Below are 19121 nucleotides of genomic sequence, written 5' to 3'. Positions count from 1 at the left end.
CTAATGATATTAAATGAGAAAAGCAGGTTTTTCTGGAAGCTATTTGTTTACTGCTTTGTACAAAGTTGACTAAAGGATCCATAGCTATTTGAATATTACATTATTTGAAAGAAAGCTTTTTAACACATGGTAATTAGCCCTGTCTCTGTGAGCATGAGTCTACTGTAAATACTCCTCCTTGACTATCCTTTTGTCCCAAGATTCCTTGGAAGAAAGCAACCAAGCGATAATTCAGCATTATTGCTGCTTCACTGCACTAATCGCTTAAAGAGCAGCTAAGACCCTATGCTCACTGCCACAAGGCTCCTACAGCATCCTGGCCTAAGGCAGGCTTTGTGACCCAGCAGCATCCAGATGTCAAGAGGAATATCCAGGTCCTAATGCAGCATGCCGTTCCTTTCCAGTATGGTCTAAACATCTGTTTCATCTGCTGCCATACAACCTGCTGAATACACTGAGCCTGCAGTCGGAACTAGGGAATAGAAATAGAGTGGAACTGAAATACTGAAATTGTCCAGCTCACTAAAATACCTGCAGGTAACATAAAATGCTTGGTACCCAAAAATCTGAGTTTGACCATTCACGATACCAACTGTAGTCCTAGGAAAAAATCCTAGTCAAATAGTAAATGGGGGGAACACGATACAGTGAGCAAGCCTTTTGCATACTGTAAATTCCACAGTGATCACCGCTTTTTCTCATAGTGAGCAAATTTCACCATGTCATAACTCTTTAGTTAACTTGCCTTGTTAGTTTTCCCTTCTTTGATGGTGTGAATGGGGGTGAGCCAAAGGCATACACAGTATGTAAATTGTTTGTGAAGGTTATGATTCCTGCTCTGTATTCAAAATACATAAAAGCTAAGGTTAACACATGCTTCTATTAGGTATTTATGATTCCTTGCAGATAATGACTCGAAAGTTTTAAATATCACTTAGCATCTTTTTATCTAAAAGATAATAATTAAAATAGAAAGATTAACATAGTACATGACAAAAGGAGTGAGCATTTTAGGTGATCTATCTCAACTCTTCTACTAACTCAGGGAGTTGCACAAAATGACTGCACCACAACTAAGGTGGGGCAGAGTTTGTCTGAAGAGGACAGCCCTGCTTTATGGTGGGGGGGAGAGGGAGGAGGTCAGAAACTGCTGTAAAAATGGTGCTTGGTGGTCAGCTTTGCAGCAGTGACTCATCTCCCTCTCCCCCCTATCTCCCCCCACACACACACCAGGAATGTGAGGTCAAAAGGGCATAAAGGAATTAAACCTGGGTGGGGAAAGTCTCTTTGTTCCACACAGCGAGTAAGCCAGCACCCACCCTCCCTCCTCTAGTGGAGGCGAATTGCAGGATGGGTTAGGACCTGCTGTGGGCATTACACTAGTTGCTCCTTTTAAAGGGGGGCTGTGAAGGAATTTTTCATGCACTACTTGAATTGGATTCAGTGGAGTGTGATTTTTTCAACTTCCCCACAGCAGGTGTGAGGGAGGACCTTTTACGGTGAGAAGAAAAGGTGGTAGACAATATGTCGCAACTTATTTTGTAAGGTTGGGTGGATGTCCAGCGAAGGTACTCCTTAGGGAAGGCAGCCAGTGACCAGATAAATGGCCTGGTAAAGGACTTAAAAGGAGGTACTGGATAAAGGAACAGAATGGGGGAGGGGCTTAGGGACTCCTCTGATTGGTACGGCAAGGAGCCAACCTCCCCACCCAATCCCCCCATTCTCATAGCCCACCTTAACCCTCTTATGAGGGTAGTGGATGGTAAGGTCCAAGCCATGGGTGAGCTGAGGGACCTAGATGGAAACAAAGGGGGGCTAGTGCAAGGCATGGAGAACTGATTTGAATAAGCATGGATTTGCCTGCACTGTACACTTTATCTGCCGAGTAGTCCCAGACATCTATATAATAAAGTTGTGGCCCGATTAAAATCCATAACAAGTGTCTCCTGTCCTTCTTTCAGTGTACCCAGACAATGGCAATAAAGTCCTTCCTAAGCACAATTACAATGCAGATTCACAGTCAGCTCACAGCTCTCGTAGACTATTATTTATGTTGCACAGGGATAAACAAGATGACTTATTTCTGATTTCAGTGACCCTATCAGATAGCACAATATATCACAAAATGTGGGATGCAGCAGTCAATCTCTAAGTCCTGCAAAATCTTACACAGTAGCTCTGGCACTAGTGCATACAACCATTATACATTTGGTACAGTAATGTCTAAATAAAGCAACAATTCTCATACTATCGAACCGAGTGGTCTACAGAGCAGCTTCTGTCTCAGTACTGAGACAAGAACGCTAGCAGGCAGTTGTAGCTTATTCCAGGACTTTTAGGATTTCCAGAGACTTGTTTTGTTAACCAATTAATCTAAAAAGTTGAAAACTAATTTCTACACCTTCCATGGCTGCTCCATGGATGCCTTTGTTAGATTTGTTTGTTTGTTTGTTTTTAGTGTCAGTTCAACATGACCAAAATTGTGGACAACTCCAAAGCTGGAGGGGTAGCAGACACATAGAAGAGCAGAATGAAAGTGCCCTGGAGAAATTACAGCAGTGGCAGCTGCAAGCTATGAGGTGGGATTTGTGATATGCAATAATTCTACATCAAAGGAAAGGAACCATGGATGTACAGTAAGCTGCCAAATTGATGGTAGTTATGAAGCTTTGTATTTAATAATTTAATGGATTTTTATACTTTTGCCTGTAAAGCAAAATGTACATAGGATCGGCTGGTTCAGGGAATTGTTAATAGTTACTAGTTTGACTCTAGCTCATGTAGGTAATTGGTATCTAAAAAATGGTATCGTCTGATGGCTATACTGTGGCCTATGTGAAATGAATTAGAAGGGACCTGAGAACTGCATTACTTTCCTAACCAAAAAGGTGAAGTTATCAAGTCAGGAGTAAGACATGTGCCTGTTATGGGGAAGGTTGTGTAACTGCTGCCTGTTTTGTGACTATTTCTAGACCTGCCAACCTGGCACAAAAATCAGAAAGAAAACAAAAAAAGTGCAGTAACAGACAAAAGCAATAGAAAGCTGTATATATAAAAACTGAATAGTACAAATATCTTCTGTATATATACATGTGAGGCTCTGAATCAGGTCTGGGAGAAAGGGGTGGAATACCTAGCTGGCCTCTCAGAAGGAGTAGAGAGCACACACAACTATTGCTTACATCAATATTTCCTACAGCTGCGTAGAAAAAAAAAGTACTCATTTATTTACTAATGATGCTGAAAGGCAAAACTGATATAATTAAACTTCTATAGGCTCCCATGAGAAAACAAGAAGCCACTACTCCTACAAGTGGATGAGAATCAGGGAAGAGAAAGAGTCCCAGTTAAATTACCTCACTTTTAAGCCCATGTGGTGGTGTCTCCATCTTGTGAGAAGACTCTGAAAGTCACAATTAAGAGGCATGTTTTCAAAGTGCAATTTGAAGGTTTAAACTATATAACTTATCTACTATCGAAGAGCCACAGAGAGTTCACACTCTAGTTCACAGCCATGGCATTATTTTCACTAGCAAAACTGGAAGATGACAACTAGGGATATAATAAATATACACTGGCTCTACTGATCAGGAGAAGCTTTATCACTCAGCTGGGGCACATCTGGGAAAAAAGTCATTCAGGTGCATCTCTAGCATCCCATTCAATTAACATATCATTAAAAATGGTTTTGTCCCCTCTCAGCATGCTGTGTTACCTGATAAGTCAATATATTTTCAACATAGATTTAAATGCAAAAAACAGTGAAATGTCTTCTTTGTGAACCATAAAACAGCCCTAGTTAAAAGCTATTTTTAAACTTTTAAAATAATTACATTATGGGCCATTTGCAGATCATGCATAAAAAATCTCCTACTGTATATTTAGAACTTACATGAGCTTTCAAACAAATTATTTGTTTTAAATGTTTTTAAAAATTAAGAGCAAAATGGGCCTCTAAAATTACCCCTGCAATTGTGTGTGTATAAATTCCACATTTGCACATCAAAATCAAAAGTAACTGTAAACCCAGTTATGCATGTTGTGTATGAAAATGTATCTTAGACATGCAAATAAAGAATTTACAAAGGCAGACTTTGTGGGGCCTGTTTGAAAATGTGGTCTGAAATGTTCCTCTGTGTGTTCTCTTCAGTATTACTCTCCTTTTTTACCCAAATTTTTCTTTCTACGAGCATAGGAATTCACACACCAGCTCAGACCACTGGTCCACCTAGTCTAGTAACTTTCCTCTGACAGTGGCCAGTCAGAGGACAATGCAAAACATCTGGTAGTGGATAATTATGGAATAATCTGTCCACAGAGGAAATTTCATCCTAACTCCAATTAGTTAGTAGTTGGTTTACTCCCTGAAGTATGTATCCAATTTTTATTCTATCTAACTGAAGATGTTCTCATTATCTACATGTCTTATCTTTTTGTAATCCTCTCAAGCACTGATATCTTGACTCAATGATATCTTGTGGCAATGAGTTACAAAGGTTAATATTATACCGTGAAAAAGTATTCTCTTTATCCATTTTTAATTTGTTGTCTTTTGATTTCACTAATGTCTCCTTTTTCTCATGTTACGGAAAAGCTCAAACAGAAGATCCCAATTTTACCTTTACTACACCATTATTCATACACCTTTCTGATATCTCTATCTAATGTAACAGTCCAACTCTGTTCAGTTTCCCCTCATACTGCAGTCTCTCTGTGTCATTTTGGTCATCCATCTATAAACACTTTCTATTTCTTCTATATCTCTTTTGAGATGGATAAGGCCTGGTCTACACTACAAGTTCAGGTTGAATTTAGCAGTGTTACCTCGATTTAACCCTGGACCCGTCCACACACTAAAGCCCCTTTTTTCTACTTAAAGGGCTCTTTAAATCGATTTCTTAACTCCACCTCGAATGAGGGGATTAGCACTGAAATCAGCCTTGCCAGGTCGAATTTGGTATAGTCTGGACACAATTTGATGGTACTGGCCTCCGGGACCTATCCCAGAATGCTCCATTGTGACCACTCTGGACAGCGCTCTCAACTCTGCACTGGCCAGGTAGACAGGAAAAGGCCCGTGAACTTTTTAATTTCATTTCCTGTTTGGCCAGCATGTTTGCAGAGCTCATCAGCATGAAGTGCACATTGCCAGGGCACACTGCCTGGCCAGTACTTTGTGAGAAGTCTATTACCATGTCCCTCTCATCACCGCGCTGCTGTTTCCTCCTCACCAGGGCCGGCGCTTCCATTTAGGCAGCCTAGGCAATCGCCTAGGGTGCCAGGATTATTGGGGGGCAGCATTTTGCTGGTGGGGGGGCGGCAGGCGGCTTCGGTGGACCTGCCACAGGCATTCCTGCAGATAGTCTGCTGCTCCTGCAGCTCCAGTGGACCTGCCGCAAGCATTTCTGCAGACGGTCCGCTGCTCCCGCGGCTCCGGTGGACCTCCTGCAGACACGCCTGCGGCAGCTCCACTGGAGCCGTGGAACAGCGGACCCTCCGCAGGAATGCCTGCAGCAGGACCACCGGAGCCGCAGGAGCAGTGCACGGGTCGGCGAAATGGCTGTGCGCCTAGGGTGCTAAAAACACTAGCGCTGGTTCTGCTCCTCACCTGGTTTTGCGTGAAACAATTGTCTGCCGTTGTCCTGACAGAGGGAGGAGCAACCCACGACATGGCTTACAGGGAATTAAAATCAACAAAAGGGGTGGCTTTCCATCAAGGAGAAACACAAACAACTGTCACACAGAATGGCCCCCTCAAGGATTGAACTCAAAACCCTGGATTTAGCAGACCATTGATTTCACAAAACAAATCGGGTCAATTTCTTGTTTTGATCCATCTATCTTTTACATATTGGGCTGGCAGCAGACAGTGCAGTACGACTGCAAGCCATCATCATTTCGTGGGTGCTTGGCAGAAGATGCTGCATTATGATTGATAGCCATCATCATCTCCTGGCTGTTCACCAGAAGACGGTGCAGTAGGACTGCGAGCCATCATCATCTCCTGGGTGCTCGGCAGAAGATGGGAGTGACCTGGCTGAGTCACTCCCATGTCTGCCCAGGCGCCCCTGACCAATCTCACCGAGGTCGGCTAAAAGAGCACCCAGGAATATGATGACGATGGCTACCAATCGTAATGCACAGTCTGCTGCCAAAGGGCAATGAACTGCTGCTGTGTAGCAATGCAGTCCCACGTCTGCCAGCACCCAGGATATGTACAGTGACAGTGAGCTGAGCAGGCTCCATGCTTGCAGTGGTATGGCATCTGCTCAGGTAACCCAGGAAAAAAGGCGCAAAACAATTGTCTGCCGTTGCTTTCACTGGGGGGGAGAGGGGAGCCTGATCACATGTGCCCAGAACCACCCACAACACTATTTTTTTGTCCCATCAGGCATTGGGATCTCAACCCAGAATCCCAATGGGTAGCGGAGACTGCAGGAACTGTGGGATAGCTACTCACAGCTACCCACAGTGCAACGCTCCGGAAGTTGACGCTAGCATTGGTACTGTGGAAGCAGTCCGCTGACTTAAAGCACTTAGAGAATTTTGTGTGGGGACACACACAATCGACTGTATAAAAACATTTTCTAAAAAAAAGACTTCCATAAATTCGACTTAATTTCGTAGTGTAGACATACCCTAACTAGAACTGCATACTGTATCACAGATGAAAACATACCATTGATTCACATAGTGGTATTATGATACTTCCAGTATTATTTTTATCCTATTCTTTAAAGTTTTTAACAACTTGTTTGCTTTTTTGACCACTGCTGCACAGGTAGCAGAGGTTTTCATTATGTAGCCCGACCATTTCCTGAGTAGTTATAGTTAATTTAGAACTCAGCAAATTGTTCACAATTATACTTTTCAATGAGCACCACCTTGCATTTTTCAACAGTGAATTTCATCTACCATCATATTACCAGTTCAGCTTAGCTTTGTAAGATCCCTCTGAAGTTCTTCAGTTTTCTCTGGCCTTTACTAATCTGAATAATTGTCGGTTACCTGAATATTTTGCCCCCTCACTGTTCACTACCAGTTCCAATCATTAATAAAAATTGTAACAAAATTCTAAATACGGTATATTAAACAAATCAGATCTGAGGCTGGGACCTCAGGAAACATCAAAATTAAGCTTTTTTCCCTGTTTAAAATTGATCATTTATTTTTATTCTATTTTCTATTCTCTCTCAGTTAGCTATCCTCCTTTATTGCTCCCAGAAAATTCTGCAGTTCTACCAATTCATGGTCAAGGTCCCTACTTCTAATATTCTGAATAATATTGTGTTACTTGTTTTTATGTCTGGCTATTTGTTGTACAAATTCCATGTTAGCCCTCCTAATAGGGAAGCATTTTTTAAACTTTTTATTAAGGCAAAGTTACAATAAAACACTAACATACTATGCTGCAATTACTTATTCAGGACCAGGTTAATATTTAAAGAACCTGGTTAAAGATTCTGGTTTGCTGGCTGGGGACCCCTCCTCTGCTGAGCATGCCAAAAAAGAGTGACAATTTCTAAATACATGTCCTATTTGTGCTGCTTCTCTTGTCTATGTATTTGGTGGGCAAGCTTTTCTGTTCTAAGGGCTGTCTACATTTTACCATGCCAGAATTTCAGAGGAGGGGGAGGTCACATTTTTTCCAATAACTTGCAGTACAAAGTCTAGCACTTAACAATAAGGAGAAAATTAATGTGTTCTGTTTAAAATGCAGATGCTTTACTGGAAAATTAAGCAAGCAGGTCAGGGGATCTCTAGTAAGCCGACATTTTATCATAAAATGAATCTCTTCAATAATTTCCACCCAAAACAGTCTAATTTCTGGACACAACCATCACATGTGCAAGTATATTCCCCTTTCCCCAATCTGAAAATATGGCAGAGATGAGGGGAAGCAGCTAAGCAAATAAGCAGCTAAGCTGGAGCATCCTAGTGGCAAGTGCCCAGGGCAGGTAATCGTTCAGTAGGGGTCTGGTTCCCTGATAAACCAGAATTGGAAGCAGGTTAGGAGATGGCACCTGCTAAATTAGATGTGGAATGGGGTTGAGGCTCCTAAGGACTGGTAGAGGGAGGATACAATCCCCTCTTCCTTTCCCTCTTAGCCCTCAGGGAGGGCAGTGGCGGTCTCAGCAATGCTACTGAGACCTAGCCAACAGAGTAGGGGGCTGATGGCAGTCCTCCCCCACACTGAATGGATTACAAATGAGGGATGGGCTGCACTGGATGAGTTATTATTAGATTGTTCCCAGATGTGTTACTTTATAAAGTTGTGGCCTACATAAACCACATTTCTGATGTCTTGTCGTCCTTTCATCCTGAAGTGTACAGGACAAATCATTTAGCTTCTCTACAATACCTTTACCCTCCTTTAGTGATCCCTTTACTCCCAGGAAGTCCAGTAGCCCTACCAATTCACTCTCAAGTTTTCTGCTTCTAATAGTCTTAAATAATTTCTTTTTATTTGTCTTTATGTCTGCCTATTTGTAATTCAAATTCATGTTAGCCCTCCTAATTTCCATATTCCATAGCACCTGTAAGCACAGTCTACGCTCCATTCTATTTATTTCACTGGGATTGGGGTTTCTGTTTAGCGAAGGATTCCTTTTTTGTCTTGAATAACTCTTTGAACGTTGCCACTTAGCTATGCTCATTTTTTCCTTGACTTACTGCACACTTTTTTGTTTTGAGTTATATGCATACCTTCTGTGAATCCAATATGGAATGCTTATGTAGCCTTCATGCTGAGTCTATGAATGGACAGATGATTCCAATACTTCTTGTGAGACATAAACTCAAGAGTTAGTATAGTTAATATGGTTATCTAATTTTTCAGCCATGCTGATTCTAAAAACATTACTGGCCAAACAAATACACCACATCTTAGACAATCAGAGTGGGAGGAACAAAAATATTCACATCTCATCATCTTAAGGGGCTTTCCCCAGTGACCCTATTAACTGATTTCTAGAATATTTTTGTCTCCTTTTAGCTATGAATTGCCTTTGAGTTTTTGTCTAAACTGGGCTACTTGTAGGGACTGCTTCCTTTGTTTATTCAAAGACCACCCAAAGAAAACAAATGATGATAACTTTTCAGTCTATGAAACTAAGAAATTTTTTCTCTTTTTCCATTTTTTAAAAATTTCTGCCTCTTCTAGATATCACCATCCTTATAACTTTTACTTCAAAGGGAAACTGAGTTATTAATATTACTACTACTCTAACAATTAGCCAGCAAGGGGATGGAGCTATGGCAGTGGAATGTCCGTACACGCACAGTGCCCTACTGTATTTACTATCTCCATAAAGGACTGCATTTGTTGCATTCTTCTCCATACTTACGGATCTATAAGTACATTAAAAATGATAAACTTTCGGATATGTGAACAACCTTGTACTGAAAATCCTTTTCTGCTTGTAACCTATAGTTCACATTAAAAAGTCTGCTGTAAGGTTGTCAGAAACATAATGAACTTCCAGAAATACACTTCCTAGCCAATTCCCAAAAGGCATATACCATATACATTTCTAAAAAGCGTGGAGGGATGCAACTGCCAGCTCTGAGTGGGCTTCATAGCTAGCACGCTCCCCAAAGACACATCACAATTAAAATAAAGTTTTTTAAAATATGCCAACCCTCTAATGAAATATCACAGCACTGGTCTACAGGGTACTATTGGTCAATGTAGCAGTAGCTTATTTGCTTCTTCTGACTGACTTTGGAGTGGATACACACTGCAGACATATGTCTTAATAGCCACTGAAAAATAGCTTTTACAAGTACTTTTGCTTGTGTTCAGAGGAAGCCAGTTGTTAGGTTGCATAAACTTTCTGTTCAGATTGGAAACACTCAATCTTCAATGTTCACATGGGTTTAAATTTTCATTCAACCTATTCACATTAAAAGAAGAGCTGCAGTAAACAGTCTGATATCCAAACTCCATACGTATGCACTTGCTGATGATGAGTGAATTTAAATATTTATCATTTAGACTCTTCATACTGTGCCACATCTCAGTCTCCCCTCCTACTCTCTTCTTCATAAAGAGATGAAATCTACACTGCCAAGGTGCAAAGAAATTCATACTCACCAAAGATGGAGATTAAAGCTGGAGATCAGAAAGAATGAGAAAAAACATAGGGAGCAGGGTCAAGGGATTAAGTATCCAGCCCAAAAGAATCCCAATCTGTGCCAGGAGAAGTGAAACAGCAACCCACTGACATCATTTTCATTGATACCCTTTCATTACCATTGATATAATTAAACTTGATAACAGAGAGATTACACACACACGTGTGCGAATTGAGAAAGAAGAAGAGAACGTGTATAAATATTCCTTTAATTTTAATTAAACTCGCCTAATTGTTGCAAGCTTGACAAGATTTTAATTTTATTTTTGTATTAAAGAGCGTGCTTGCTCTCTCAAAGCTGTATTAAAACCTCTTTCTTTCTTTTTGAGCTTCTTTCACCCCACAATTTCTATGAAATAAAACACAACAAAAATATTTAAATTACTATTTCCACATACCTGAATTTGCACATGCCATTCCCTTAATTTAGGCCACTACTCATAGTATCATAATAAGAAGCATTCTGTTAAAATATGCCCACCCAGAGCTCAGTAGTCTTTGAGTGCTAGATAAAATCATTCTATGAGGCTAATGAAGACAGAAACTCTGCCTGTAACAATATTAAGTTTGTTTTCTCTAGTGATTCGAAGAGGTGAGCAATCTGTCAGTAATACATTGAGTGAAATTACTTGTCTTGTAGGAATTCCTGCTGACAGTCACTCACTCACCATGCTGACCCAAACACCTACCTGCTGACAAACAAATTACAGTGTCTACCTTTGAAAAGGTAACTAGCTGATTTTAATTTTGATTGGTCTCACTGAATCTCTTTCGTGTTTACCCAATTCCCATTCTTCGTTGGGTTAAAAAAGAAAGGAAAATCCAATGGCTTTTGCATTTGAAAAAATTATTATTGACTACATCCGAGAATGTTATGTCAGATAAAACTGTTACAGTGTGTCTAACCAACATTAAGAGTGGCAGCCCTGCCAGTGACTGACTGGGTGAGTGAACATATTACTGAGACAGCATTGTAGGAATTAATTTTCTTCAATAAAGTGATTTTTAAGGCTCATATATTTCACAATCTAAACATATGTCACTGTTTCATAAACAAAATAAATGGATTAAAATAATACATTACCAATATGCTGACACATGGAGATCTTTTAATTAGAAATATTTATGCTGTGTGATATTTAACTGCTATATTTGCTGAAGAGGAGCATGCATCATTTAATAAGACGACATAAGGCAGGTATATCACTTTACATGATGTGGTAACAGAGTGGGACCAAATCACCTTCAGTCAATGCTAAGACTATCTGACCACATTAGCCTCAATAAAAAATTGCTTTAAGGTTACAACATATAGAGGAAACTCCATACAGAGAGGCAGTCCACTAAAACAACTTTTTCATTGAAACAATAAGTCACTAAGACTCTAGTTCAAGAGAATAATATTTCTTCATAAACAGTCACATTTAACGTCTTAGTTATTTAAAGGCCATATTTACATGACTGTTGCATTACATTGGCCTCTTTCCTGCACATTCTTCTTGACTTACTTTAAGGACCAGCACTAAAATAGCTGAGGAAAGCAAATGTCAACTGTGTTCTGAAATTTATATGTGTGAGAGAATTGGTATAAGTAGAAATGTAATATATTGTTTACTGTACTGAGTGCCCTCTGTTCTCCAGAGGTCAAAAGCACTGTAACCTCAGAGTTACAGTTTCTGATTGTTCCCAGGGTTAAATACATTATCAAAATTAATGGTTCAAACCCCTCAACCTTCAGATATATGAGTATTCATGGCTCCATCTGCTGAACTGTTCAACTAAAAATAGCACTCTTTGGCCTTCACTCTACTAATATTGTGCCCCTGAGGCACACTGTGCAATGCTTCAGCAGTGCATTGGATCTGCACCCAGCGGTGTAACAAAAGGTCATTTACTTTGTCTGCAATTAGGAAGAATAGAAATGGACAAACGTGTATTTGGTTACAATTTTAAAACTCTCTCTCTTTACTTGATTATAATACTTCAGGCTTCCAGAACACAGCTGCACCCATAGTTAAGACTTGCCAAGGCTCATTAATGTTATGTGATAAACTTTGAAGGACAAATTACACAACTAGATCAGGAGAAAAAGTTATGAACCATAGGTTTTATGGAGCTCACTTTGTTTAGGAATAACTCCAGCTAACATAATTGTAATGCTTCATTACTATCAACAGTTTATCAGAAATTGTTGACAGAGTTGCGACATTTCCTTCTTTACCATATAAACTGCTTTGTAGAAATACCCAAAAATGAAAGCAGATTTTTAAACAATAAAGAACATGCTGTAACATTTTTCCTCTTTTGGAGGGACTCTGCACAAGATTTAATGCAGTCAGGTCTGCTGGGACAGCTGAGTTGTGTGCCAACTAAGCTGATACGAGATTTCCTAGTAATAGGACTGTCAGGACCGCTGTGAAAGCTTGGGAAAAGCTGCCTGATGAGCAAATTCACTCTTTTAAATCAGGTTCACCATGAACATGAGCCTCCAGGAGATTTGATTAAAATGAGTGCAAACTTTTAAAAAGTAGGAGGAAAAAATCAAGGCAACAAGAAAGAAGAGAGATTACAGAGAAGGATATAAAAAGGAGCAGTGAGGGGGAAATGATTTGCAAGTTTCATCACTCTCACCAATTAGAGCAACAGGCATGTGTTGTACAGATATATCAGCAATGGTACACAACCACTACGCATACGTACCACATGTGTGTGTGGTACTGTATTTGCAAACTACCCAGCAGAAGGCAGATTTGGGTGGATTCACTCACATACGCTTGAAGCTGAAAGGGTGAACAGAAACACCTTGAAATGGTGCCACACAGATTGCCATAACACATCAGTCCAGCGCTCTACTCGCCATACTGACTCCCCACTGAATACACTCCAGTCCCGGGTCTCAGTCATGATATTCAGAACCCACCATAGCTACATCTACACCTGAGTTGTAAAGAGTTTTTTATTTTTGATTTTATTTTACAATGAGATAGCTAAGGGCAAGGTGTAGCTTTAGTTCAGTGTAGCTGTTCAAGGTGAACTTTTTTTGCTAGTGTATACCAGGATTCTGGGATTGATCCTAGTTACCTAAGAGATCTCTGATGCCCCTGAAGGTTGGTCACCTGTAGTGGTATGTAGGGTTCAGACCTGCATGCCCAGCTAGCACAGGTATAAATAGTGGTGTAGATGGTGAGACACTGGGATTGTCTTCATTACAGTTTTTTAACAGGATAAGCCACAAATGTCTGTAATCTGGAACAAGTATATGAGGAGGGTCTGCACTAGCCTTTACAAATATTTTAATAAGCTTGAATTAATTGGCAATCAATGAATCCACTGTTTCAACACAGACTTTCTGTGTGAAGTAGCTGCTATTATTATGTGATGTGGCTGGAGAGTTCAAAAATTCACACTTATAGAGATGAAGTGTTCAGAATGCTGGTCAGAACAGAGAGTTACCTGCTGTATCTAGGAGCAGACTCTAGTTTATAAATGTAAAATAAAAAATAAAAGCACTTGTTTCACACAAACTCTCTTGCACTAAACACAGAATCACAGAAATGAAGGACTGCAAGGGACCTTATAGTCCATGCCCCTGTGCTGAGGAAGGATCATGTAAATACCTGGACCAACCCTGACAGCTGTTCTTAAAACACTCCAATGATGGGGATTCCACAATCTCCCTTGGTAACCTTACTCCAGCACTTAACTAGCCTTATACACCTCTACTCTGATATAACGCCACCCGATATAACACAAATTCAGATATAATGCGATAAAGCAGTGCTCCAGGGGGGGCGGGGCTGCGCACTCTGGCAGATCAAAGCAAGTTCGATATAACGCAGTTTCACTTATAACACGGTAAGATTTTTTGGCTCCCAAGAACAGCGTTATATCGAGGTAGAGGTGTAGTTAGAAAGCTTTACCTAATATCTAACTTAAATCTCCCTCGCAGCAGATTAAGGTGGTTACTTCTCATCCCTCCTTCAGTAGACATGGAGAACAATTGATCACTGTGCTGTTTATATGAATCCTTAACATGTTTGAAGACTATTATCAGTTGACCCTTCAGAATTCTTTTCTCAAGACTAAACATACCCAGTTTTTTTAACCTTTCCTCATAGCTCAGGTTTTCTAAACCTTTTATCATTTTTGTTGCTTTCCTCTGAACTCTCTCCAACTTGTCCACATCTTTTTTAAAGTAAGGCACCCAAAACTGACAAAATATTCCAGCTGAGGTCTCACCAGTGCCAAGCAGAGCAGGACAATTAAATCCTGTGTCATACATAATGACACTCCTGTTAATACAACCCAGAATGATATCATTTTACTCAGCTGCATTACATTATTGATTCATATTGAATATGTGATCCACTATATCCCCCAATCCTTTTCTGCAATACTACTGCCTAGCCAGTTATTCTACAATAAAGACAAGGACTGCATTAGGAAGGAAAAATCAAATGCAGTCCTTGTCTTTATTGAATGCCACCTTGTTGATTTCAGACCAATTCTCCAATTTATTAAGGGCCTTTTGAATTCTAATCCTGCCCTCCAAAGTGCTAGCAACCCCTCTCAGCTTGGCGTCATCTGCTAATTTTATAAACATTCTCTCCATTTTCAAAGTCATTTGTGAAAATATTGAATAGTATCAAGCCAGGACTCTGTGTGACACTACTAGATACATCCTCCCAGTCTGACAGTGAACAGTTGATAACAACTCTTTGAAGTCAGTTTATCAAACAGCTGTACACCCACTTTATAGTGGTTTCATCTACACCACATTTCCCAAGTTTGCGTATGAGAATGTCATGTGGAACTGTGCCCAAAACTGTCTTAAGATCAAGATAAATCATGTCTACCACTTCCTCCCTATCCATTTGGGTTGGTTTGGCATGATTTGTTCTTGACAAATCCATATTGGCTATCATTTATCAAACTATCATACTCTTAGGTGATTGTTTAATAAATTGTTCCAGTATCTTTCCAGGTATCCAAGTTAGGCTGACTTGTCTATAATTCCCTGGCTTCTCTTTGTTCCTGTTTTTTAAAGGAAGTTTTACATTTGGCTATCTCCAGTCCTCTTGGACCTCACTATACTCTACAGGCCCAGGTGTTGTTGACGTATAGCAGGAAATACCAGTCAAATGTCACCTGCAGATTTCTATTGGCCAGGGGAATACCTTTATAGGGAGAGCTTTCAACCTGCTTAGGGCTAGTCACAGATGAGAAGACAATGGGTCTGAAGATCTAGCTCCCCCCCCCTTTTTTTTCAATTAAAGAAATGGTACAACGGAAGAAGATTAAGTAAAATGGCTATTTGTCTATTGATCTTGCAATACCTTGCTATTCTACCGTATCCTTATTCTACAAATAAACCCAAGTCTAACATAAGCAAAACTGAGTTTTCACAGGTTTACTTGCAAATAGTTATGTACATCTGCCATCCTTTCCTCTCATGTTGCTCGCTTTCTGCACATTTTAACTCTGACAGCCTTTGACTGCTTCTCCGTTATTTATGACATTATTGTAGCTTTTCTTGTTAAATTAAACATCGATCACCATGAAAAACTGGCTAATAATTTGGTGTGCAAATCATTTTCACATAACATTTAGTTCCATATATGGTGAAAACAAATAAACGACCTAGCCAGGGACCAAACCCAGAAGCCACTGCCCCTGGCATCTGAGCAGCTTAATGCATGGAAAGGTTGAGATTACATAAATACAGAAACCGAGAGTTGGCAATTTATGAAACAGTTGTCACCATACTGTTTGAGAGAAAAAGCAACTGAAAGAAAAAGTAAAAAAACAACAAACTGTATTTTTCTGATATACACAACGCCCCAGCTATAGCTCCTGTAGTGCACTTAGAGGGAGAGAGTCAAAGGAAAATAAAGTTGGAAACGATCTCTGAACATATCTCCTGACAACTGGTCATATAATTAAAAAAAAATTATTCGGTCAGTTGACATAAAACACACAGTACAAAGTCATAATGTTGTCTTTCTTTCACAGCATGCTGTTATATTTTCAGTATGGTAAGTATATAAGGTGTTAATCCTCCTGGGCTATGCTTAAAAAATTGTTTAACATTCAGACTATTATTTAGCATACAGCTGGTTAGTGGTTAGCAGTTTTCCTCTAAAGTGTTGGCTTCTGTCCCACATTTTTTTGTTCTGGCACATACCTGGAGCTGTAAAGGGCTGAGTCCAGAAGCAGCAGCAGCTGCCATTGTTGATGGAATGAACTGCACAGGGTAGTTATCACCTGTGGAGGAGAACAATGCATACAGGTTTAGACAATGAGCAGAGAATAGCAGCAGGCAAGTGCAAACATGGACCTAGCATTGCCTGTGCTCCACAACACTGCTCTAAGCTCAGCAACACTCCTCTAAGCTCAAACATCTGCAAAAACAAAAGGTTTAGCTGGGCACAGACTTGCAGTGCTACCTTGGAACTTTTTGTTACCAGATAGCTGGTAGGCAAACTGGCAAAACATAAATGTGATGCTCATGATTTTTATTAAAGTACTAAATGTGCAATTTAAGCATGTACACTCTATTACAAATCATAAAACAACAGTGCTTAGGATAAAGTTAAGTAACTTTCAAAAATACTGATTGAAAGATATAATATGGTCTAGATCTTGGAGCTGGGGCCCAATCCTGAGACATGCTGAGGACCCTCTTAAGATAATGGGAGATGCAGTTGTTCAGAACCTCTAAGGATCAGGCCTTATGATTTTTGTGTTCTGTTCCCTGCTCTGTCATTGACTCATTGCGTGACAAGTTCTGGAACTTCTCTGGGACTTAAGTTTTCTCATCTCTAAAATGAGGATGGCAATACTTCCTCATCTCAAAGGGCTGCCGTGAGGATTAACCGATATTGGAAAAGTGCTTTGAGATGCCCATATGAAAGGTATTTTAATCATAGCAGATTTTTTATTGAAAAGATTATATGAAAACTTCACAGCATGTGAACAGCACAAAAACTTAATTTCTACATAACATTTTAGATCTCAACACAGGGAGGTGCTGATTATCCTCAGTTTCTGAGAGCTTAAGGAACTCAGGAACTCAGGAACAGGATAACTGTGCATTTCAATTCTGATTAATATGCTGAAAAATAAGATATGTTGTCTATCTGCAATGAGCACTACAACTTTGCTTATCATAACATTCTACAGGCACTCCCACTTCCAAGCCACTGCAATGATCCCTGTCATATAGTAACATTAACATGCTTAGTCAATGTAAAGGATGAAGAAACGCTGGCAAAGAAAATAGTTTAGCAGTGGAACTGTGGAACCTGTAATATAAAAATTAATACAGTGATGGATAAATTACACTATAACCATGATTTAATAGAGTATCATTTTGGCTCTGGCTTCTTATTTAAAGTCAGTGTTATGTACTATCTCTAGGCTATATTTTAATAGGCTGCTCCTCTGAACATTTTTTATATTTATAATAGATTGTTCTCAACTTTTTTTTATATTGAAAGTAGAATATAATAATGAAGACACAATGCAAAGGGATCCAGAATAACATAGTGAGGAAATTCCAGGGGCCGTTTTTTTCCCAAATATACATTAATACCTGAAGCTGTAACAAAGTCATTGGATTTGTTGGAATTATTTACCACCTGAAGTGCTACTATACTCAGCCAGCTCAGTGTAAATGTTAAGTTGCTTTCACTTTTTAACAAATTGTGAGTTTCTAATCCACAAGGTCTCTTTGCATCATATCCATAATACCTCATCAGACCATTGAGCACAGTATGTGCTTGTACACAGTCCAGTAACAATTGGCTTCTGATTGCATATGGAGCTCTGCTACAATGCATTCACTAACACTGTATTGTGCTGGTATCCTATGGAGTAATGTTCAAAATATCTGATCTTATTTTTCCCCCTTCCATGAGGTTGATTTTAGTTTGCAGTGGTTTTTTTTTAAACAACAACTAAATTATTTTCTGATAGTACAAGACTGTCTCTTTATGTTTAAATAATTCTGCTTATCTCCTAGATATCTAAACTAAATTATCTGAATAAAGAATATCCTAATCTAAGTTAAATAATGTTTCTTTGGTAAATATCTTACCAGATTTTTAAAAAATCACAAATATGTTGAATTAATGATGCTTTAAATGGGGTGGGGGGAATAACCATTCAAGCTATCAGCATGGACTGCCTTGCAGAACATTTTGGAGGCATTCTTTCTTTAAATATCATGAATTATTCATTTCCGTTCCACACAGTACTCTCTCTCCCCCTCCTCCCACTTTTTAAGTTCAATACCAGTTGCTTTATTTGTACAAAAACATTTTCCATGTCAAACATATTTTTAAAAAAATCAAACTCTAAAAGAATTCCCTGCAGCACTCCTTTTTCACAGCTGTCATGCTTTTATGATTTGAAATAGCTAGAATACACACACACACATATATATATATATATATATATATATATATATATATATATATATATATATATATATATATATATATATGGCTTCACTGTTAATTTATTAGTTTCTCTACCACACCCTGGCCCACCTGCTGCTACAAACAGTTTTTCCCTTTTCTTAATGAAAAAATATGAATTGATATTTATGTTTTTGGTTTTTTTTTAAAAGTTCTGTCTCTTTTTTGGGGTCAAATTTGAGCATTTTAAAGTAATCCATGCATGGTTAAATCCTAGTATATTATAGTATCATTAGTCTGAGAACAAAACTTAATACCTCCAGAGCTAGGGAATGCTTTGCTGACACCCAGAACAAAGGTACTTCCCCTCCCCCATGCCTCAAGGAAAGCGAGCACTCAGGGCATGGACTGGCTTTAATTTTTAATTAAAGAAGATACATATTTCCCCCCTCTAATTTTCTCCATGCAAGAATGGATCAAGAAGCTTCTCAGTAGCTGTCTTGGCAAGAAATCAGTCAACATGTTGTAGCAATTTTTTTCAAATTTGTTTCTGGAGTTGGAATGC

The 19121-nt window shown here is 39.3% G+C and overlaps 1 protein-coding gene across 24 annotated transcripts in view; it reads right to left on the bottom strand.

Moving 5' to 3' along the window:
* SOX6 (SRY-box transcription factor 6) overlaps window positions 1–19121 on the bottom strand; it is a 458734-nt gene that overhangs the window by 91585 nt on the left and 348028 nt on the right. For all 24 annotated transcript variants that reach the window (XM_050954523.1, XM_050954527.1, XM_050954538.1 and 21 more), the window contains one exon: window positions 16321–16400. In XM_050954523.1, the coding sequence (XP_050810480.1) occupies window positions 16321–16400 (80 nt within the window). The remainder of the gene's footprint in view (window positions 1–16320; window positions 16401–19121) is intronic.

Source organism: Gopherus flavomarginatus, chromosome 5 (genome assembly GCF_025201925.1).
Source record: "Gopherus flavomarginatus isolate rGopFla2 chromosome 5, rGopFla2.mat.asm, whole genome shotgun sequence".
Taxonomy (NCBI): domain Eukaryota; kingdom Metazoa; phylum Chordata; order Testudines; family Testudinidae; genus Gopherus; species Gopherus flavomarginatus.
This window is presented reverse-complemented; position numbering and strand designations above follow the sequence as displayed.